This window comes from Telmatherina bonti (assembly GCF_933228915.1).
Source record: "Telmatherina bonti genome assembly, chromosome: 17".
Taxonomy (NCBI): Eukaryota; Metazoa; Chordata; class Actinopteri; order Atheriniformes; family Telmatherinidae; genus Telmatherina; species Telmatherina bonti.
Window position 1 is genome coordinate 12,133,661 of NC_136615.1, and position 23,367 is coordinate 12,157,027.

General features: G+C 37.6%; 2 protein-coding genes across 2 annotated transcripts; one reads left to right on the forward strand and one right to left on the reverse strand.

The window, feature by feature from the left end:
* Window positions 1-5,082: 5,082 nt before the first annotated feature.
* fbp1b (fructose-1,6-bisphosphatase 1b) lies at window positions 5,083-7,752 on the reverse strand (the record flags this gene model as incomplete). Its single annotated transcript, XM_079257270.1, has 7 exons — window positions 5,083-5,271; window positions 5,383-5,502; window positions 5,653-5,790; window positions 5,899-6,039; window positions 6,843-6,935; window positions 7,063-7,225; window positions 7,583-7,752. The coding sequence occupies 7 exons, from the start codon at window positions 7,750-7,752 to the stop codon at window positions 5,083-5,085; spliced, it is 1,014 nt and encodes a 337-aa protein (XP_079113396.1).
* Window positions 7,753-12,088: 4,336 nt separating this feature from the next.
* Window positions 12,089-20,410, forward strand: LOC306768606 (KN motif and ankyrin repeat domain-containing protein 1-like; the record flags this gene model as incomplete). The annotated part of the gene is made up of 11 exons (XM_079257014.1): window positions 12,089-12,125; window positions 12,927-15,449; window positions 15,692-15,838; window positions 16,469-16,577; window positions 16,662-16,817; window positions 16,967-17,054; window positions 18,021-18,240; window positions 19,270-19,412; window positions 19,742-19,942; window positions 20,164-20,259; window positions 20,348-20,410. The coding sequence occupies 11 exons, from the start codon at window positions 12,089-12,091 to the stop codon at window positions 20,408-20,410; spliced, it is 3,783 nt and encodes a 1,260-aa protein (XP_079113140.1).
* Window positions 20,411-23,367: the final 2,957 nt, after the last annotated feature.

Consider the following 23,367-nt stretch of genomic DNA (forward strand, 5'->3'; position numbering starts at 1 on the left):
GTTTAGAAAACGGATGGATGAATGGACGGATGGATGTTTTTTTTCCCATTTTTCACAACCAAAATTGAAGAAATAAGTCTTAATGACAGTTCAATGGCTTTCAATGACTCAATTTTTTCTTTGTTCATGTATCCAAGTATTGGCCATATTATTCTCTAACAATAGAAAAAAAATACAAGAGCTCATCATTCATCTAATTCAAGTTTGAACCAAATTTCATGGCAATCAGTATTTCTTTACTAGGAAGAAGACTTAAGCTACATTATTGCAGGGCAGATTTTAATGCTCAAATCCAATTTTTTGCTGAGATTCTCATTTCTTCACTTAGTTGTTCACATTATAATTTAGTTGTGATGTCATCAAACACTGGTGTGAACAGCCTATTGCCTTTAAAAGTCAAAAAGCAAAATTCTTTACCTCAAGGTTTGTTCCTGTACTATGAGAGGCCGCTTGAGAGATAATTTAAACTTGGTTTTACACATCCCATCATACTGGCACACAAACTATTATACTCTTACTTAAACAATAGTATTACTCTCTCACAAATACTTCTATACTCTCACATAATTACTACTATACTCTCTCACAAACAATAGTATACCATTTCACTGTTACCTATAGTCTCTTGCATGCATGACAATACATTCTCATATTTACTGACATCCTTTATTACATATACTTCTATAGAAATCCAAATCACACCCGGAAGTGGCAAAATGACTGTGAATGGAAAAGAGAATGATGTGATGTGTGAATGAGAATAGTTGTATGTGTAAGAGAGTTTGACTGAAACGGATGCAAAACTAAATTCTCAGCTCATTATTGGTTATCTTTGAGGAGGAAAGTAGCGGAATATCTGAACCTGACCCGCCTTCCTATTTTAACAGGGATGGCAGGTCAGGTTCCCATTTTAACGTTAGAGTAACATTTATGTTACTAACCTGTCCAGGAGAAGAAGAACTAGCTTAGCCTCTTTAGCTCTCGCAGCGCTCCACGCTTTGGATATACAAGTACAATGTTAATCCGGATTCTCCCAGCACAGCCCAGTGTGGAGGCAGCCATCCATGGACACCTCCATACTACGCTGACGATAAGGACGTAAGTGGCATTCAATAGGAGACGGCTATTCACATGAACATTCATGAACGTGGACCACACGGAACTGCTAGTAAACACAGGGCAGGGATCAATACAGAAACATGGCATGTGATGTCATGCTCAACTCAACACAACGCAACTCAACTTTGTTCATGAAGCCCTTGAAAACAACCAAAAGCTGAAAAAAGTGCTGTGCACTTTGTTCCATCTCCAAATAAAATTACAGCTTTAGCTCTTCTCATTGCAATTTTTAAATTCCTTCATTGAAGACAGGATGAATTTTCACCTTTTATCCTTTTAGCATGGAAGAAGACATGACAAATACATCACAGTGTTCACATAGGTAAATTTAATGCTACACATGTTTGTGTTTGTGTTGGTATTAAAGTTATTGTTGCAGTCAGAGCCAACTTAAGTATGAATTTTTTTTCCATTGTTTAGAAATGTCTATCTTATTTTCAAGATATTAAAGCCAGATGAAATGTGACATAACTGAGGTTGCAACGAAAAACACTGGATATGTTTCCAGTTTTGTATCATATATAAACATAGCCTGGGTTGGATTTGCAAAATCTGATTTGTGCAGTTCAGACTGCCAGATTTGGGTCACATATGTGTCAAAAACTCAGAAATGGGCCAATTTATCCTGCATTGTGAATGTAGCTTTAGACAACTGGATCACAGTTCTCTATTATCCAGTTTGAAAGAGACAAAATTTCAGGGTTGGAAACTTTCTTTCCAACTTATTTCAGTCACAACATAGGTTGTGGTTGCATGCTGGTAAACAGTCGACATAAACTGGCTTCACAAGTTGCACAACAAAGCTAATCTGGTGGCATTACAAAAAAAAACTCAACCTTGACATTTTGAGATGTTTGAGATAAGAATGTTGGGGAGGATGCAGATGTTTCCGAGTAAGCTGTCAGCAGACCAGACACATCACAGACACACCACTGTTACACTCTTCATCAGAGTGTAAAGTAAACAGAACCTGTCTGGACTTGGGCTGGATGTCAGTGAGACAGTGATGGCCTAAAACAGGATGCAACATGTAACAACTTGTTTTAAGGATGAAACTCACAAAATATACTCATATGTTCTTCGTATATATGGTTGCTGTTCCATCAAACATGTCAAGCCACCCACTACTAAGAAGAGAGAGAGAGAGAGAGAAATAAAACTGATGAAATGGAGTTGCATGTCATATTTTGTCCACAAGCAAATAGATGTACATAAAAAAAACACACACACACATACACACCACAGACAGTAGCAAGGGAAAATAAACAGGCTGACTTTTGCTTTTCCAGCAAATCTAAATATTGACTCTGCAACCTATAATCATGGAGAGTCTGAACAAAACTGACATAAACAAGTGTGCCTAAAACATGGGAGTGTTTGTACGTCTGATGGGCACCCAGGCTCTTAAACACTGACAATGACAAACGCACATTTAAAAAGGAAATGGCCTTTCAGGGAAAACCATGATATAAATGCCATCCAGGATCCTGAAGGAACATAAAATAATTTGCAGTCTCGACATATACAACGCAGCCCTTTCAAAAGCATTAAACATGCTGTCAGCAATCAAACATCTGCTCTCGGCTCACATTAACTTTTTTACATGAATCATGTGCTATGATCTCACTCAGTACAACTAAGTTCCTTTGTATTTTATTCTTCAATGCAACGTTTCCAAGGATCATAAGTTGTTATTGTTTTGTTTTTAAGTAAAGGAATTCCAATAAGATGCAAGTCAGATTTAATTTGTTTTTTTTTAATCCCTTTCCTTTTCTTTTCTTTATTTGGAAACAACAGAACAATAAAGGGAAAAACATAGTCTGCATATGCCGCCTTTGTGGGAATTATTGCATGTCTGTGCCCATAATGACTGCTTTCCTAAAGAGGCTTGATTGATTGAATGTGACTTTTGTCTTGGCGTTGTGATGGATCTTTTTGTTTTTCTCAGCGAGTCTTTATAGCTCATTTGTGTTGTGGCAAATCTAAGACATTTCTTGTCCTACAAAAGCCTGTCAGATTGTTTTTCTGATGCTAGAAGTCGTCAGTAGCTCAATACAGGGAATCCTGAAGAAATCAGTGTTTTCACAGATATCCTAAACATCACACCTTCACTACTGAAAGACTGCAGTGGTTTACATTTTCTTGAACAGGCTTTATTTTCTAGTTTTCATCTGGATATCAAATTGATGCTGATGCTTATATAGTATTTGGTTGTAAATAAACACAACAGAGCCATTCTTATTTTTATATGATCCTACATTAATGAATACATAGCTATTGATGACCTTTATTGTATTTCTGAGAGGCAAGGTGATTTGTGAAAACTTTTTTCTTTCCCTTCTTATCTGTTCCCTTGTTGCAGCTAATCATCTGCCTCCATCTAACTTTGTTCTCTTCTCTTGATACTGACTCACTTCATATCTTCATACAATGCATCCACTGATCTCCTTATTAGTGTCCTGCAAAGTTATTGCAACTGCAGAATCCATACATGTACACTAAGTTTCCCAAAGAGAACTTCAACATTTTATTATCTGCTAACTCCAGTTCAGCCTCCTTTATCTGACAGCAACTTTTAAACCTCCACAAATTATTTAATTTTTGTTTCATTCAACCAGCATATGACCATGTTTAAAGGGCACTAAAGGTACTTCATGCATTGGCGCATACAAAAAAACAAAAGGGTGGAATCTACAATTTGTAATTGTAATAAGGTTGTATGTCTATATTTCATGACTTTGTAAAAAAAATAAACATTTTAAAAAATCTTGATTACTATACAACTAACCTCACAATTTAATTTCAAATCATTCATGTGATGAGGACACACTGAAGCCTATTATTAAAAAGAGAAAAATTACTAAAGCAACAATAATTTTATGAAATTACAGTAATTGCTCTGATTGACCTGAGTCTAGAGTAGAGCATGGGTTTCAGGAGCTTCAAATCAGATCCAGTTTAAAAAAAAGAAATTACATATATATATATATATATATATATATATATATATATATATATATATATATATATATATATATATAAATAAATATATATATATATATATATATATATATATATATATAAATATATATATAAAACTCTGTTTTGAGCATCACACTGGATTCAGTCTGCTGCTGCACTCAAAGATGGATTTCTTACAATATCTCCTTCCAAATTGTTTGATTAAACAACTGGAAAAATAATTTTCAACACAAATACAACCTACAGTCTGTGGAATTCTTTGTTTAAAGATCTAAAATGTGATTTTGCACCACAGGAAATAGCTAATCCTTCCACAGAGACAGACATGACAATCTGTCCTTGACCTTGTAACCTCAGTGATGAACATCAACATCTTTCCAGTTGTCTTTATTTAAAAAATACAGGGTGACTCTCACATACAGCACACAGCTTGTACATGAGTTAGCAGTGTGGCTTACAGCTTGCAAGGTGTGGGGACCCAAATGTAGAATAGACAGGAAGCTGGGATACAAGAATAATGGATTTAATCCGGCATGTAATTCTAAGAACACAACAAGAGGATCTAACAAAGGAAACTGAAAAGTATAAATACACTGAGGGGCTAATGAGGAACAGGTGAAGAGAATAAGAAAATCAAACCGGGTGAGCTAATGAGCAAGAAGCAAAACAGGAAACAATAAAAAACAGGGAAGAGCCTACAAAATAAAAGAGGAAACCAAAACTTAACCCAGCAAGACTTCAATCCAAAAACATGGCACTGAGACGCAAATCCGCAGAAGCTTCCAGTTCCTTTATCAGTGCAGCAGGATGGGTAAAAACAGCTAAATGGATCACTTGACTGAGCCTCCCGGTCATGTTGCTGGTCCCACCTGATTGGATCTGCTACATTAAACAAAGTGGAGAAAACATTCAAATTTGTAAAGCTTGCATGCTGATTCCTACTTTAAAGCATTATGAGTATGAATATTAGGGCTGATTACCTCATTTGTTGTGCTTCTTGTAGATGGAAATATATTCTTGGACATCGTCAGGGGATCCCAGAACTACAGGAACTCTCTGGTGGATGTTAGTGGGTTTGATGTCCAAGACATGTTGTGATCCAGTGGTGGCCATGCCTCCTGCCTGCTCCATGATGAAGGCCATGGGGTTGCATTCATAAAGTAGCCTCAGCTGAGGAGACATAATAAGAATATAGAGATTGGTGGATTTTATAGTATTTTAACACAGAATACATGGAAAATACACATTTTTCTTTTAAATTTCCACAGTCCAGCTCCTCACCTTGCCTTTCGGGCTTTTAACATTTGCAGGATATAAAAAGATGCCTCCATACACCAAAGTTCGATGAACATCTGCAACCATTGAACCAACATATCGACTTCCATATGGTGCAGAACCATCCTTAAAACAATGAAGATGAAAGAAAGAAAAGAAAACCACTTCATAATATTCTCAATCTAAAATAATTTATCTTCACTTATATAAAACATACAAAGTCGACATGTGTGCTGGTCAGCCTCACATTAGATATAGCGCTCTCATTGACCATACCTCTGGGTATTTCTTCTTTTGCAGGTACTCTGTCACATCTGGATAAAATTGCTGTGCATATCCCTCATTCAAACTGTAGATTTTTCCCTTCTTCTTAATCTTCACATCTCGGTCCACCAAGATGAACTCGCCAATTGCCTGGAAAAAAAATTAAAACATGGGAAATATGCAGTCAGTATGCTTCACCTTGTCAAGCTTGATCCGAGATGTCAGAGATGATCTATTACAGTTAAGTCATTGTCTTACAGGGTCAAGCATGAAGCAGTTCACTCCCTGGCCAGTGGAGAGGACCATCATGGTGGCGCTGCCGTAAAGGGCATAGCCAGCTGCTACGATGTTTCTGCCGGGCTGCAGAGCATCGTTCTCACATGGCTCCCCATCTGTGGTCTGTGGGAATGTGGAAAAGTGTCACAAATCAGTAAGATATTTAGGGAACCAATGAGATATGATGTGGCTACAATGCTCCTGTCTTTGACAGGGATATATGGGGAAGAGGATGTAATTATACCAACAGTGTAGTTATTTAACCTCTCCTTTCCTTAGTCTTTTATTATCTCTGCTTCTTTTTCTTCCTCCGTAAGTGGTAAAAATAGCTTCAGAAAGGGAGGATCGCCACAGTAAATACGGTACACCTTAATTAGTGCATCTTTTCATGTTTTAGCTAGTATCCGAAGAAACACAATATCTTACGTGATAATGTAGTTTTTTATGCAGAGCTACATTTAGAGCTTCCATATGAATCATAACACAACATTCATCATTTTACCAGTCATTGTAGGACCAAGGAGAGAACTTCTAAATGACTTCATGTTAACACAATAATTGCACCTTCCATCATTTCCCAGTCTGTTTGCATTTATACAGGTAGAGTAGTTATGATATGACTTCAAATATGCAGACCTGATAATGAAGCAAAACTCGCAAACTAAACCAGCCAGGCAACTCGAGCTGCGCTGCTACTTCCAATGGGATCTGCCTGGCACTCTACATGCCACATATCAGACGCACACATTTAATCTTGGGAAGTTCCTGTCTTGCTTTCGGCCTCGTATTTGCTTCCACTGCTTTGCAGCACAAGATGCTGCCATCTTTTAAAGCAGCAATGATACTTCTTTCATAAGCATTCCCATGATTTGCCTCACTGAACTTTGATGCTTTTGGAATAAAAATGCACAATCAGCGTCACCAACCTTTCTGTAGATGGCAAAGATTGTTCCAATGGAGACCAGACAGTCAATGTTGGAGGAGCCATCCAGAGGATCAAAGCACACAATGTACTTTCCCTGTATAAGTAAGAAAAATCTGTTTTTTTTTTATTTATTTGTTTTTACATACAATAAAGAAGCATATTAAACAAACAAACAAAAAAAAAAAAACTAACACACATATTGCAAATACAAATTTACGTACTCTCTTATCTGGTTCCACTATGATGGCTTTCTCATCTTCCTCTGAGACAAGCACACATGAGGTGAAGGAGGACTTAATCATGTTAATGACAAGGTCATTGGACAAGACGTCCAGCTTCTTCACCTGATCCCCTGTCACGTTGGTACTTCCAGCAATGCCATATCTTCCAAGATGTGGAAAGAGGAGTAGAGTTTAATACTGACACCCTAAAAACTGGTAAAAGCTTCTCACTGTGATGTAATTTAATAAGAATAAACACAAACTGCCCTGCTTTAACAAAATGCATTATCTGATTGACCTCTGCACTGGCAAATGTGCACAACATGTGCAGAGTTTACCTTTAACCAGAGGCTCAGATATAACCGCATGCCTCCAGTTTATACCACACATATTCACGTACCAATGGTTCATTTAATTCAATGATTTTTTTCTCTTATAGCTGGAAAAAAAATGATCCTAAGTGACATTTAACTGGCGTGCATGCACATGACATAATTTGAAGTAGAAGAATGCTACTCACAGGTTAGCGATCCCAGCCTTCCTGACAGCAGTAGAAATGGCTTTGACAGCTGTACAGATGGAGTTGAGCAGGTTTGTTAGCTCACCTGTTCCTTGGGCTTTCCTACCCTCCTCCAAAACAAATCTTGTGAGGGTCAGCACATTGGTGTCGAAAGCTCCTTTGTCAGACATTTTGCTGTCACGTGCTGGACTGGGACCTACTGCTGCAAGAGACAGAAGTTAAAGGAAGGGTCTCCGAAGTTAAAAAGTGGACTTTAGAACAGAGATAGGGGACGTAACAGGGGTGTGCAGCTCTTCCAGCCAATCACAAATTTCTTTTCTTGCAGTCAGGAGTTTGTTTGATCACCTCTGAGACTGTGGGTTTAAAAGTGCAAAGTTCAAAAGATAGTGAACATTTTTAACGTAATAATAACCCTAAACTGATGTAATCAACTTGAATGGATTTTAATGATTTTTCAGTTTGTTTCAACACAATTGCATAGTTGTCTGTTGTGTTTATCAGGATTATATGATAACCTAATCCATTTATTTAACAGGACTACATGGGTCAGTTTGCTCAATTCCATTTGCCTAATGGCTCAGCAAATTATCCATATTTCCTCTGATAGATTGAAAATTAAAAAATGAATAGGCAAGAAATGCTTTAAATACACTAATTTGTTCATTTCTTTAACTGTTTGGTCCAATTAAGGGTTTGATTTATCAGTTCAGCCTTGTTGTTATCAACTGTAACCCAGATTTGGACAGTAATTTCAACATCATGTTCTGGATATTACTAACTCAGCACTTGCTTTGAGTTACCACTGAAACTGCTTACATGCTTTCCCTGCATGAGCCAGAGCAAGTGTAAAGTTCAGATCTTAAGCCCCATTGTCTCTGCATATCCTGCTTTGATTTTATCTGACGTGTTCAATTCTACATGGGTTGATAAAACTGTTTGCAAGATAATAAATGGGCATTTTCAAAGACAGCGTTGTCCCCAAGTAAGTTTGTCTCTGCATGCAGATAGTTCGTATTTTGCACTCTGTGATGCAAACATGAAAAAGTAAAAGGACTTTGCAGGGTCCAAAGAGTTATTTGACTAGCATTGTAAGCTTTCACATGAAATGAACCAGGGAGTTGTTTCACAACACAAAGCTGGAGCCGAACTTTGAACTTGCCAAGATGATGGGTATGATAATGACCACCATCATGAGGTAATATGTAATTCTTAACCCAGAGAAGATGCTTTCAAGTTAATGATCCCTCCGGAGTTGCAAATGTGATACTTGTACAGCATAAAAGCAAAAGAAAAACACAGTCAGTTTAACCATAATGACTTAATAGACACTAACATTTCATCATTGAAATACAAAAAAAAAATAAAAAATTGATCATTCATTCATTCATTCATTCATTCATTCATTCATTCATTCATTCATTTTTTAAAACTGAAAACACCTTGCAAACTCTGGAACAACTTTGAAACTCGTGGTCCTGCAAAGTGTCCACAAGATGTCGCTGCTCAGTTTACTAATCCTGAGCATGACTGCCAATTTTATGACTAATTTGTAAAAAAAAAAAAAAAAAAAAAAAAAAAAAAAAGAAGGAAAGAAAAAAGTTATATTTGCGTAAAAATCATCTGTCTGTACAAGCTGGATTCAATTTATTGTATTACGTAACAATTTTATTATATTTAATTTATTACATATTAATATGAACATGCGTTTCTTTTATAAGTGTGGAACAAAAATATATTTTGTCAATGTTAACTGGTAAGTTTTGGTTTTTTTTTTAATCCAATTTTTCTCATAGTTCTTTGTTTTTTCAAGCTGAATGGTCATGCAGACCACATTTAGCTTAAAGAATTCAAGTTGTGCCACTGGAGCAAAGATAATTGAATAATATTCCCCATTTTTAAAACTATTTACACAACACAATGAGGTTTATTATCATGTAAAGTTTATGCCGAGTAATCGTATCAGCAGAAGAAAAGACGTCATCAATATTTTACTGAGGCCCATCATCACCTGACCGACTCGCAGCCCAGAGAAGACTACCTGTTGTGTTGAAAGCTCTTTGCGCATGCGCAGTGTCCGTCTTGTTCCATCCGAAATAAAACTTCTTCTATGAAGTAGAATTTGAGAATCCAAAACAAACCAGAAAACATGATTAACATAACCTCGGGGTGGTGTCTACGTTTGAAATGCATCATTTGATCGTTTACAGGTTTTACAGCAACTGTGTGACATCACTTCTATTTTTACATCACGTCAACATGCTGCTCACTTTCTCCCGCTGCGCAGGTGAGTGAATCCTCCACACCTCGGGTAGCAGCAGTAGCAGCAGACCTATTCTAATTCCAGTTTGCTTGTTTTTCCTAACTAAAGCAAAATTGACCTCTTCTTAAATAAAGGGAGTTATTTTATAGCCGAGCTTGAATACACGAGTGTGAGTTTGTACTTCAGCGTGTTTGCTTGGTATGACCACAAGGTGTCACCTTTAAGCAGCATCTAAATCTTCCACTATTTGGTACTTTTTTGCATAGAAGTCCCTACATTGCAAGTTACCAGTCTGGGATTATGAGAATAGTGTGACATGCTGCTTTATTCTAAAAGTACTCTTGTCATAGAAAGCTGAGTACGCTGTGTACAAACCAGCTCCTTCATCAATAACTGTCATTGTTGATGCAGTCCAACATGTATTCACACCATCACGTTGTTTGTAATAAAACATCATTTTTAAAATCAAATTATTCAGCAATGCCATATCATGTTTACAAGTAGTAAAAGTTGTTTATGTTTTATTGTTTCATCAAGCTCCAGCTATAAACTCAGATTCTTTTTCTCTTTTTATGTTTTAGGAGTTGCGCATAATGTGGTCTTCTGCGCCTGTGGTCCATCTGCCTTGTGTGTGGTGCTTTCAGAGATTAAGTGTGGTGAAGCTTAAACCAGTCTGTCCCTCCTTCTCTGACCTATGCCATATACAAGGTATTTTTATTGCCCAGAGAACCATAACTCACCAGATTTTATTTTTGTTTTTATTTCATTATATTTTCTTCAAATCATTTAACATAAAACCTAAATGTGGTTATGTTGAGATTAACAGTTTCTGAAATAATAAAATCAAATTGTTTTGGCAACAGAATTATATCTTTTTCAAACTCACTTAACTCGCTTTTTACCCTAAAATATTGCGATGTTGGAAGTTCAGCACATCCTTTTAGGAGCATTTCTTATTTATCCTACACATACAAGCGACCCAAAAACTAATGGAGGATCAGTGTTTCTTCCCCTGCAGAATATTTATGCTGATGTTGCATATAAAGGTATACAGGATATTTCCTGTTAGACATTAATTATTCATCATATCTGTGCTCCAAAATTTACTCCCATGAGGTGTCATTATGATAAATAAGTTTGAACTCCTTACAAGCAGGTAGCCTAAGTCTAAAGGAAGTCTAAAAGTCCATTTACTTTTATTCATAAAGTATATTTAGCCTTTTTTATCATCATTTTTATTTATAGTTGATGATGCTTTTTTTTTTTTTCTTACATTTTCGTTTGTGGCTTGATTACAAAATAATTCTGCCTCCCTCGAATGAGTTTTTCCCAAATCTTTCTGTGACATTCACAGAATTAAAGTCACTGCGGATTACTCCTAAAAGAACTTATGAAAGGTTTTGGATTGATTACCTGAGGCCTTATGCCATGTATGCCTGCTCTTTTAGTCTTTAAATTAAGATGACATTCAATTTTTGATGTGAATGTGGCTGTTTTGTGGTGTTAATTTTTTTTGTATGTAAAAAAAATGAACATTTAGCTGCAAATATGCAGATTTTGTTTCAAATATTCTTTGTGATTCACTGAAAAATTGTAAAAATATTTTACAATTTACAAAAAGTCTTACAATTTTATTTGCCAAACAAAAGGTAATAAGATCGTGGGGGTTTTTTGTAATTTGTCTCTTTCAAAAGAAAAGATTCTCCCAGCATTTTTTTTTTTTCCACTCCCTACCAATTGTAACTTTACCTTATTTCACACAGTACATGTTATCTTTACATTAATGCTGCTCTCCCACTCTGCTTGGAGACTGTAACTGTGTAAGCGTTAGATAAAGCATTAACAAAAATAGAGATGAGGCCTCCTTAAATCCTTCTCGAGCTGAAAACAGAAGCTGCTTGCTGATAAGAAAGCGATAAGGCATTGCACTGCAGTGAGTCATTGCTGTGCATTGAGGCTTAGTGTTTCCTTACTGCAGTTTTGCAGAATTAACTGTAATGTGGCATGGCCAGGTATTGCATTTCCTTTATGCAAGCATTGTAAGGTTAGCTGTTATTGACTGCTCGACCTAAGCTTGGAGAGAGAAAGTGATTATTAGAGGGAGGCGGCAAGACCATGCATGAAAAGGATAATAACTGAGATGTTACATGAAGTTAATTTATTATGATTTTCTTTTATTTCCAGACTTATTTATATGTGGACTATTAAGGGAATGCTGCTTTGTTGATGCTCACTGATAAACACTCATGGCTCAAGGCAGTTACATCCTGAGAAATGTGTCAGGTAATTGCTATTTATATTATGCCAATAACCTACACGTTATACTTCTTAATAATTTTGTAATAGGTTTTGTTTCTGTATGTAATGCACAAATGCATTTAATGTCTTTGTGAACTGATGTTGCACAGTATCATTTTAGCTAAAAGCTAAACATGAAGAGTAGTTCTCCATCAATTTCAAGTAGTCAGTATTTAATATTCAAATGTGTATATGATGAATTGCATCTCAGTAATTTTAGAAATATCGTAACTTCTTGTCTTTACTCACATACTAGGAGAATGTGTGTGCTTTATTTTTTTTTTTAAGAAAACCCTGCCAAGGGAATGGTCAGGCATTTAGAGGGAGAGTTGCAGAGTAATTATAGAGTTGGTTCAGTCTATGTAGAGAGTCATACGATTTGGAAAGAAGTGACAGCTGAAAACAGTGTATATGCAAGTAGAAAGTCTTCCTCTGTCCCTCCTCCTCTGGTGGGTAGGCTTAGACAGATTATAGTCAAAACCTTTTTGAAGTGAAGGACTCGAATTGAAGCATTTACAGAGGAACATAGCATACAGAGGTAAGGACAGAAAAATGTGTTGTAATTGGCGAAAATACCATGATTATGAATCCTTAGAGTTTATTGTATTATTGTAACGAGGAGCTTAGAATGTTTTCTAGGTCTAATTTTAGTTTGATCTAAATTTGACCTGACTGTGTTGAAGATTATCTTATATTTTCATCATGTTGTTGTGTTTTTAACTTCTTTTTATAGCCATATTAATGTGGGAATGATGGAATAAGGTCATTCCACTGTCTGTCCAACAGGTCAGAGCACTGAAGAGTGTAATCCTAACTACCTGGGAGTCGACTGCAGTTATCAGTTGGATGTGGACAGTTTCCAAAACGGCACAACCATTAAGCGATTAAGCCTTAAGAGGAGGCCCAGAGTGGCTCTCAATAATGTGGGAAAACCACAGGGAAGTATTTCGTCTGGACAGTGGAATTCTGCAGAGTCCTTATCATCACCTGGCAGTGATGATACAAGATTACTTTGCATGTCATCTGCAGCAAAAGGTAGACCTCCTCTTCCTCCACCACATGGATCCTCAATGGACAACAAACTTTGCAAGAGTGAAGGTTCAAACACCTCTGCTATACCAACCGAGTTGAAGCCTCAACCGGCTGCAAGATCTCTGGCTTCACAACGACAAACTCCTGTGATTGAACAGACCACTGCAGAGACCCACAAGCACATAAATCAGGATGTGGTGGGTCAGTCACCACCCCAGCCCTTCCCCCGCCGACGACTTGCCAGTTTCGGAGGCGTAAGTTCCCCTGGGTCGCTCTCACCCTTTACTGGCCTTGGTGCATATAACCAAAACAACAATGGGAACAAGCCTACTGCTGAAGTAAATGTCCACCTTAGCTCGTCCCAGGGAGGTAGAGGCAGCACAGGAAGCTTAAGGCTGAGCCCACAGAGCTCTGGTAGATCTACTCCAGTTACAAGTCTTGGGCCCATGCACTTGCAACACATCCGTGACCAAATGGTGGTTGCTCTGCAAAAGCTGAAGGAGCTGGAAGAGCAGGTGAAAATCATCCCTATCTTGCAAGTTAAGATCTCAGTCCTCCAGGAGGAAAAGAGGCAACTGGTCACTCAGCTCAAGAACCAGATTGACAATGAGGATCAAAAAGATGTGATCTGGAAGCAGTCATCTATCACAGAAGGTTCTGGCATAACGAATGAGGTGAATGCTGAGGCAGAACTTGAAGGTATTGAGAAAAGTGATTACACCGACTTTAGAGAATTCAGGCAACTGTCAGAAGAGATGCAGGCATTAGAAAGAGCCATCAAAGGTGGACGTCTGCAGTCACGGCAAGGAAAGGATCATATCTCCCTGCAGGTCAAGGCTGTTAAGTCAGTTGCTGTTGGAACTGATATAAATATGGATTTGGCCTTTTCAAAACCCTCAAAAGAAAACAAATATGTTTACACTGATCAGGTGGAGACAAGATCCATTGCAACAGGAGTGTCTGAAATGAATCTTGGCATTTACACAGAACAGGAGGCAGAGCTTGTTGCCCAGCAACTCTTAAATGGGGCTTTGAAGGAGAAAATTTGCCAACTAGAAGCAGAGTTGAAAGAATCAGCTCTCCAGACTGAGCTGATCCGTCTCAAACTGGAGCTTCAAGCTGCAGGAGTGAGGAACCGAGTTGACAAGGCTTGTCTTGCAAAGCCATCCACTGTCAGCACAGGCACGGAAATGAAACTTTTCACCAAAAGCCAGGCAGTAGGTGATCACACAGAGTTTCGCGACGCCAGCATAGGAGAGGTGATTGAGGTTAAAAACGTGGGGGTATCTTGTGAACCTAAGATGAAGAACATCTGCACAGGACCAGATGTTCCTATGAGCCAATGGGAGGTCAGGGAGCGAGTGGAGACTAGAGAAAAGGCTGTGGCGATCCGAGTTTGCACACGCACACAGGGAGCTGGAACAGAGATTAAATTGTGCGATGCAGAAATGAACACAGAGGTATCAGTGGACAATCTGAGGTTTAAGAACGAACAGATTAAGTGTCATTCAGTGGCTTGTGGGGATTTTGCTGTTGATCTGATTACTTGCGAGGCAAAAGAAATGGTTTCTCAAGGTATGACCACTGATTCAGTCAGAGGAGTTGATCTGGGAGTCATGGCGTCTCCCCAAATGGCTTCACAGCGTACCAACACCGTATCCAGTTTAGTGTCTCGCTTTACAAACACTCGGCAAGCCTTCAGCAGTGACTCCAGCACAAATACGCTCGTCAGCACCCAGGACAAGCACACCAATACCCATCACACTTTCACTCGGACAGTGTCTGTGGGCAGCAGGGTCCGAGACATTACATGCACCACAGAAACACGTACGATTGGTGTAGATACTGCAAATCTACCTGAAAGTACTTCAAAACAGACACCAGAATCAATAATCAAGGTAACCAGAGACTCTGGTGTTGGATACATAAACATTTATGAGAATTTTCTTGTCGGACTGAAAACTCGAAATATGGCTTCGGGGCCTTCACACCTTCCTGATCCCATCACGACCAAGAGTATTGGGGTCGGTGAAGGGAGAATACGGGACTTTTCGGCTTCATCTGGTCCACCAAGACAGAAACCCCAGCAGTCTACGCAGCTCCAGTGGGATCAGGAGCTGAACCACTATATAGAGAAGATGCATATGCTCTTAAGGGAGCATGGGGACTTGCTCACAGGGGACACGACTGACCGTTGCAGCAGCTCCACGCCGCTCTCCAATAACAAAGCTGTAGGAGAAGGAGGGACAGAAAAACATTTCACCTCTCATCCAACAGGTAACACTGTAGACTTAAACCTGATTTGTTTTTGCCCAAGTTGACATTGTGTTGTCAGTATTCCTTGATTATGCAACAGATTCATCGCCACCATTTCTTAAAAAAACCACCTTGCTCCAGAGTGCCCCTAGTGGTTAAGAACTCCACCAGATCTCCTTGATATGTTTATTAATGTGCGTTATTGTGTAAATTAGTCATATCACATTGGTGCTGTTTTAAAATGTCCTCTTATTTTCCTGCAGCAAACATAGACTTGGAGTTTCAATCTTCAGCTGACTCCTGCAGGAGTGGCAAAGCGAATGCAGAAATCTGCCAACAGGGTGGGAACAACTCAGAGGTGAAAAGAATGATTAAAATGTTGGAGCAGCAGACGTCCTCAGCTATGCAAGGTAAGCAACCGACTTTGTGTTTACGTGTTATTATCCTAAACAGTTTCAGTCCACATTCATAATCTCTGGAAACTCATCATATATATGGTGTATACAATAACTATGTTTGCAAAAGTACTCTCATTTAAATATAAGTCAAAATATATTTTTAAAACACACTTTGAAACTACTCCCACTGCCAAGTTTAAACTTGTTCAAAGGAAGTGGCTGCTTTTGGTCTGGCAAGTTGGCTTTCTGTGGGATACACTTGCAATGTTTGGAATGATATCTGGGTTTGGAAGTCATCTTGTCCCACAGAGCAGTTTGTGGTTGAGGGTCTAAAATTGAACAACTTTGTAGGAGGAACTGGTGTCTGAGAATGTTTTCTCTTCTTAAATGAGCCCCATGCAAGTGTAAAAATGTCAAGAGTCAGATTATATTTTTCACATCCTGCTCAGATCTCGCTGATTTGTACATATTCTGTGGCATGCTTTAGATTTGATGAGCTGCTGGAAATTGGAAAAATGTTAGATCGATTCTACTTCAGTATTTTTCCTCCATTTCAACATCCACTCAGTGTTGTCAACATAACACCAGTTTTCAATCACCGTCTACATGAAAAATGGGCTAAAACACATATTATTTTTCAAGACAGATCAACAAAAGCCTGCAAGGCGCGGTCAGTCATAAAGAAACAGAGTGGGGACCATAGCTGTGGCAGCAACAGGAAAAGCATGAAGTTTATGAGAGTGGCTACAGGGTACGTGACTAACCTCTACTTTACTGTTTGAGTCTTGACCAGTTCAGATTTGGTCTGTTTAGATACTGTTTTTTTTCCCCCTAGATTGGACCCTATGACAGTTTACGAGCACAAAGAAGTAGAAAGAAGAGGAAATGAAGCATTTAAGGATTCTTCTCAAGATGAAATCCAGGGAAAAACAGGAAATGATGACTCCTACAAGGAATCGAGAGGGCCTTCAAAATTATTCTGGCAACAGAGGTGATGTAGAAGTAAAAAGAGTGCATAAGTAAATAATCTCTTCATGTCTGTGGAAAACCTTAAAAGAACAAACTGCCTGTATCAGTTTTAATTACTGTGTGAACCTTTCTCCAGTAAAATATAACCTTTTAAAATATTTTACTCCTCAGATGCAGGTTAAATGAAAGGATGTTTTCAGCTTGTCAAGCCTTAAAGATGCACATGAGCGATGACACATCTCTGTCCAGCAGGGAATTGGTGGGTTTTCTTTACTGTTTTAAGACCAAGAGCTTTTAATGATAAATATAGTTGTGCTCATATGTATTCATAACCTTTCATTAAAGAAAAGGCTGGATTTACAACAGTCACTTAAATAACTGGAAACTTAAAAAATAAACAATAACTAAAAATTAGCAAAAATATAATTTAGTAATATAAGACACTGTTTTTTCATTTAATAGAGTTAAAGAAAGAAAAAAAAAAAAACAAACAAATTGGTCCTCGATAAATTAGAGCACTTTTCTGTTGAACAGTGGGACAAAATACCTGTCAACAGGTGCAGAAGTCTGACTGAGAGGAACAGAAAACACCTGACTGGAGCAGAAACATTAAAGGATTGATCAACAAAATATTAGTTTATGAGTGATGTTATATTTAATAAATTGTCTTATTTTTTTGCTTCTTAAAAATATTATTTCTATTGAACCAGAATTAGAAAATAATTTGATGATTTTCATAAAATATTTGTTTTTTTTACTTTTGTCAATTTCAGCTTATTTTACAGGCAGATGTTTGTTTTTTTTTTCCCCTTTTTTAATGAAAGGGTATGAATACATATGAGCTCATCTATATGTGCCAATTTTTGCATTCAAGTTTATGTGCATTCGTGTGTAATAATGCAGGTCATAGAGCGGTAAAAGGAAATGGTAGGTTGGCACGTTGAATACAATGATTGTGGGAATGTGCCGATGAAGTTATTGTTGGCGTTTTTTAGTAAACGTACAGATACTTTTTAATGTAAAACAGACACTCAAAAAGTTATATTTTTAGAATAGTGACAGATTCCTCATGTTCTGAAATGTTACTTTCTTTGTTGTGCTGCTTGTTTTTGTTCTTTCAGTCAAATTTCTAATTACATGCTGCTCCAATCTATTCAAAGTCTGAATTGTGCTGCACAGTAAATTATGGCAGCTTGGAAAATTGTTTGTTTTGTGTCTCTTGCAGCAGGACTGTCTACATATTCTCCAGCAAGAGTGGTTCTCTGTGTCCAGTCACAAGTCAGCAGCCCCTGAAATAGTAGAGGATTATTTGTCCACGTTTCGGATCATTTCACCTTCCGTGTTGCAGCACATAGCCAATATAGCTGATGGCAATGGAAACACAGCTCTACACTACAGTGTTTCTCACTCCAACTTTGGCGTAGTTAAAAAACTGCTGGAAGCAGGTACATCAGTATCAAAATGCAAGCATGGCTTATTGTCAATTCAAGTTTTATTTATTTATTTATCTCTTTTTGTTATTGTCCCTCCTAATTGTGAGAATTTAATTTGTTGTTCTGCAAATTGTACTTTGCAGTGTAACAAAACAAAGTTCCAGACTAATTATAGTCTTGTTGTTTTTCACCATCCACAATTCCAGAAATGCTGCAATGTTTTTTTTTTTTTTTGCTTTTCAACCAGGATATACAGCAGTTAAATTGTTGACAAAACAGTAAATGTAGTGTTTTACAAAGCCTCTGAACGCGGTCCTCCACTGGGCTGCTTCTGCATGTTCATTTTTGGCCACCAGAGGGTAGAAGCCTGCACTGCTGTGTGTTTCTATTCACACAAACTAATCAAAGATTGATGACAGCATTACAAAACACTAAGCTATCTGTAGATGTTAAAGTAGCTGATTAAATATTGTATTGAACCTCAATATCTTGTTCTGATTTCTACATGGACTTAATATGTCCATATTCATTTAATTTTAATGTGAAATTGAATTAAAATAATTTGTTCCAGGAAGAAGTTTAAATATATAAACTTTTAAAAGGAGGGGACAAAAGACTCATTGTGCAGTGGGAAATGTGCTGACAAACTGTTTATGATGGTGCATGAAATGATTGTGGTAAAATATCATCTACCCTGAAAGTCTGAGCAACATCCAAGCTTGTAAGGAGTCTGTATCTTAAGAAATAAAAATAGACCTTTTCCTGTCAGGGTAATTTGATGAATTACAAGCAACAGGAATCTCTTCCAGAGTTTTAATGGCATAGAAGCACTGAAACCAGATATCTGAGATACATGTTTCGATCAATACTGCTGTGCAAATATGAGTGGTGACTTTTTTTTTTATTTACGCCACTAAAAATGTATTTATTTATTTGTCACAAATACTTTTCTTGAACTTGGTGCATTTATATCAGTGAGGTAGAGCTCATTTTCTTCTTTCCTCCCTTTTTTTTTTAACCTGCTGGCCACCAACACCACAGACATATGTAACTTGAATAAGCAGAACGCTGCAGGTTACACGCCCATCATGTTGGCTGCACTTGCAGCTGTGGAACATCCAGAGGACATGAAAGTCATAGAGCAGCTCTTTGCAAAAGGAGATGTTAATGCAAAGGCCACACAGGTAAGTGTGTCAGTTTTTGTTAGCTTTGAAATTCTACTCCTCCACATTTTGAGATTTTTTTTTTTTTTTCTGAGTAGTTATTAAACATGCTCTACTGAGTTGGTTAGTGACTGAAAGACCTCAGTTAAGAGGAAATTAATTGAATTGGCTGCAAGAAATATTTGTAAATGTGAAAATTGCCTCTTTTAGTAACATAAAGTCACTCAGCGTTCACCCTGTAAGGGATGATAAATGTAGAAAGTGTAACCTCTTTGAATTGGCAAATATTAATGTTTGTCTATCGCAGCATCCTCGTTTCCTATGACTGATGCTTGTGTCCTGCTGTCCAGGCTGGTCAGACTGCTCTGATGCTAGCTGTGAGCCATGGTAGGTTGGACATGGTGCAGGCACTCCTGGCACAAGGAGCAGAAGTTAATATCCAGGATGATGAGGGCTCCACAGCGCTGATGTGTGCAAGCGAGCATGGCCATGCTGACATCGTTAAACTGCTGCTGGCACAGCCGGAGTGTGATGCCACCCTGACTGACAGTGTATGTGAGTCATTTCCTCCGTCTGTGAAGCTCCGTCCACCCACATGGTGCACACGGTGGCATTAGGCTGAGAATGTGAAGCTTCCAAACTGATGCTTTGTCTTAGCCATCGTATGACAAAAGCAGGCAGTAAATATATTTGTGAAGTAATTTTACAAACGCGTTATGATTGACTTCGATGATTTTATTAAATCTATTTTATCTGATTATTGTGTAAACAGGATGACAGCACAGCCCTGTCCATTGCATTAGAGGCAGGACATAATGACATCGCAGTGCTCCTGTATGCTCATGCCAACTTCTCCAGACAGACAGTGGTATGTAGCGCCGCATGTTTACAACACTCAAACTGAAAGTGGATTGACTGTTTCTCAGACTCCATCTCGTCTCGATGTATCTTGACAGGCAGCTGCGCGACACAGTGGCAGATTCTTGTCTTCCTCAGGGGGAAGGAATATCTCTGAATAAAAGTGTGTACTAGAGTAGAGAGGGATGCTCCATGATCCTATAAGGTGATCTGTTATAACAACCTCAACGGCGACCTGACCAAGTCATCTGTAATCACCCACCAGTTACCAAAAGCTGCTTTTTCTCTCTGCATAGACCATGACATAGCATTTATTATACTTAATATCAACAGGATTATACATATGCATGGCAGTGTAGATTACAGTTATATAATAATAATTAATAAAATGTATTGTATTTGCAGATTTTATGAACTTATTCCCATTTTCTATTTAAAAACTTATATTTTATTACTTTGTTTAAAAGTCTGAACTTTATATTTCTGAGTTTTTATCATATTGTGTTATAAAAAACATTTACTTTATTTAGAAGTTGTAGCTTTTAACATATAGCAGCTTAATAGAAAAACAATGACGCATTAAAAGCTCTTAGCATGTGATGTTTTATTGTGATACTCCAAAACTGCAGCTGCATGACAGGACTGAATCCATGGGATCCAGGGGACATGAGGTGCAACAAACGACTAAAACACCTGAAACACAACAGCACTCTGGGAAGAAAAGTTGGGATGCAGAGTAAAATGTTGATAAAAACAGGATGTGTTTTGCAAATCTCGTAATTCCATATATTATCTCATATACTTTATAGATTGCAGTATGTTCACAGACAGTGAATTCTGGTAGTGATTCTGCAGTGATTTTTTCAATGTTCAATGATGTTCAATGTTTAGACATAGTTCTTCACATTTTATTGAACCTCTGTCCATCTTTACATATATCAGGCTTTGTATTTATGAAGGGCTGCTGTTATGTCATGTGACCAGGTGACCTCTAGTTGTTGTTTGTTTTTTGTTTTTTTCTCAGCCTTTATTGCCTCTCTTACAACACGTTTGAGATGTATTGTTTCCATGAAATTCAAAATATACCAAAATGTTGAATGTCTCAGCTTTAGCTTCTGATATGTTGTTTATATTTTATGAGGGGAACAGTTTAAAGATAAATCATTTCATTGTGTTAACTTTAGCATAGTGTCCCAACCTAATGTGGGATGGGGTTGTTTTTAGTTTTTGTTCACTTAATAGCGCTTTTTGGTTGTTTTTGACATGGAGTTCTGCACCTCAGAGGTGCTGTGATGTGATAAAGTTGATGGCATGAATGCATATTTAAGAACTGTGGGATTTATCATAAACTAAAAGTTAAATGAATGGATCAATGCTTCTCTCTTAGTTGTTCAAACATAAAGTTAGCACAAATGGGCTTGTTTAACATTTCTTTTTGTTTATGTACAAATATTGCATCCACAAAATCATAAGTCTAAATAAACTTTTTACAAAAAAACATTCATTTGGTTATTCTGTTCTTGTTTCTACTTCACTTTATACTCCTCAATAGGTAACAGTCAGCATTAAATCCCTTTCTGTAGAGATATTTTGTTTTTCAACCTTATACAAGGTTCAATTTTGGGATTCACTCTTTTTTTTCTCTTGTTTTCATTTTTATAGCGCACCTTCACACCAGTATCATCTCAAGACCCTTTACGGACACATCAATTCAAGCCAATGCATAATAAATAGTGAGGGAAAGGATAAGGAAAACCAACAGATTGCATCGAATCTTGACTTCGATCCAATCCCCCATCTTCAGCATGCATGAGGCAACAGCCACTCAAGTGGCTCAATTTTCCTAACTTTCTTCAGCTATTTTCAGTGTATCATCATTACTTCAACATACAATTGTTTCATCCAGCAAACACCCAATTTTATTCATCCTGACTCTTACCTCTATGTTTTTCTCAAAGCCATGAACTGCTGAACCCTCTCTCTGTTTTCTTCCTTGCTAACATTGTCCTCCCTGGGTTCACTTCAATACTACTTATTTGACTTCTAAGTCTTTTTTTAAAAAAAGACTATTGAATAGATGTGGTTTAACAAGGCTTTTTGAATATTTAACTTCTCTTTAGATGACAGTTTTGATTGACTTGTTAATTCTTTGGCTTTGTGGTGTGATGGTGCAAATCCTAAACTAACAGATCAAAGCCTTCTTGGCACCATTGCTGTTTGCACGACTGCGGGTTAAAACTGAATTTTAGATGGAAGTGACTCATACATCATTCATCAGATATTCTGAATCAGCTGTGCCATGCAGTTGTTGGTGTTATGATAAATCGTCCGTGTGAGCTTTAGTTATGGAAGAGGCGTGTTTATAGTGTGATAATTCAGTTCTGCATTGTATCGGAGAAAATTCAATCCCACATCTGTACAGAACAAGACCTGTGACTGAGGATGTGATTAGCAACACGATGTAGTAAATCGCAATAAGGCAAAGCTCAATTTTAGAGTATGATGCTTGCGTTTATGTGATAAATGAACTGCACTAACCCAAAGATCCTCGTTTTCTGCATCTAACCCCCTGACTTATATTTTGCCTCTTCCAGAGCTTGTGAGCAAATGTCACGGATTGAAATGTGAAAAGAGAATGTAAAATCATGTTGTCACTCGACACGGCTTCCTGTTACACTCCCTTCCTCTGTATGCCAGCCTTTCTGAGAGCTGGCACGTCTATGACTGAGAGCTGAGAGTCCTCTGATTTATTTCCCAGCAACAGTAATAAAATACAATGATATACAAGGTCCACCATCAAAATTTGCTGTTGCCATGGCGACAGCAGTTTTGAGCAAGTGGCTCTTGGGAGCATATTTCTGAAATTAAAGCTTTTTTTTTTTTTTTTTCCACTGATGTTAGTCAGTTCACTCATCTGATTTAGCCTATTACTTGAAAAGAAACTATGATTACTCATTTTAAAATAAATAGTTATTTTTCTGAGAGATTTATATTCTATTCAGAGCTGATGTGGAAATAAAAGGAACAGTCATTTTCATTGTGATTATGCATATTAAACGTTTAAAAACTCCAACTGTTCATGCTATCTATGGATGTGGTTTTTGTACTTTGTGCAATA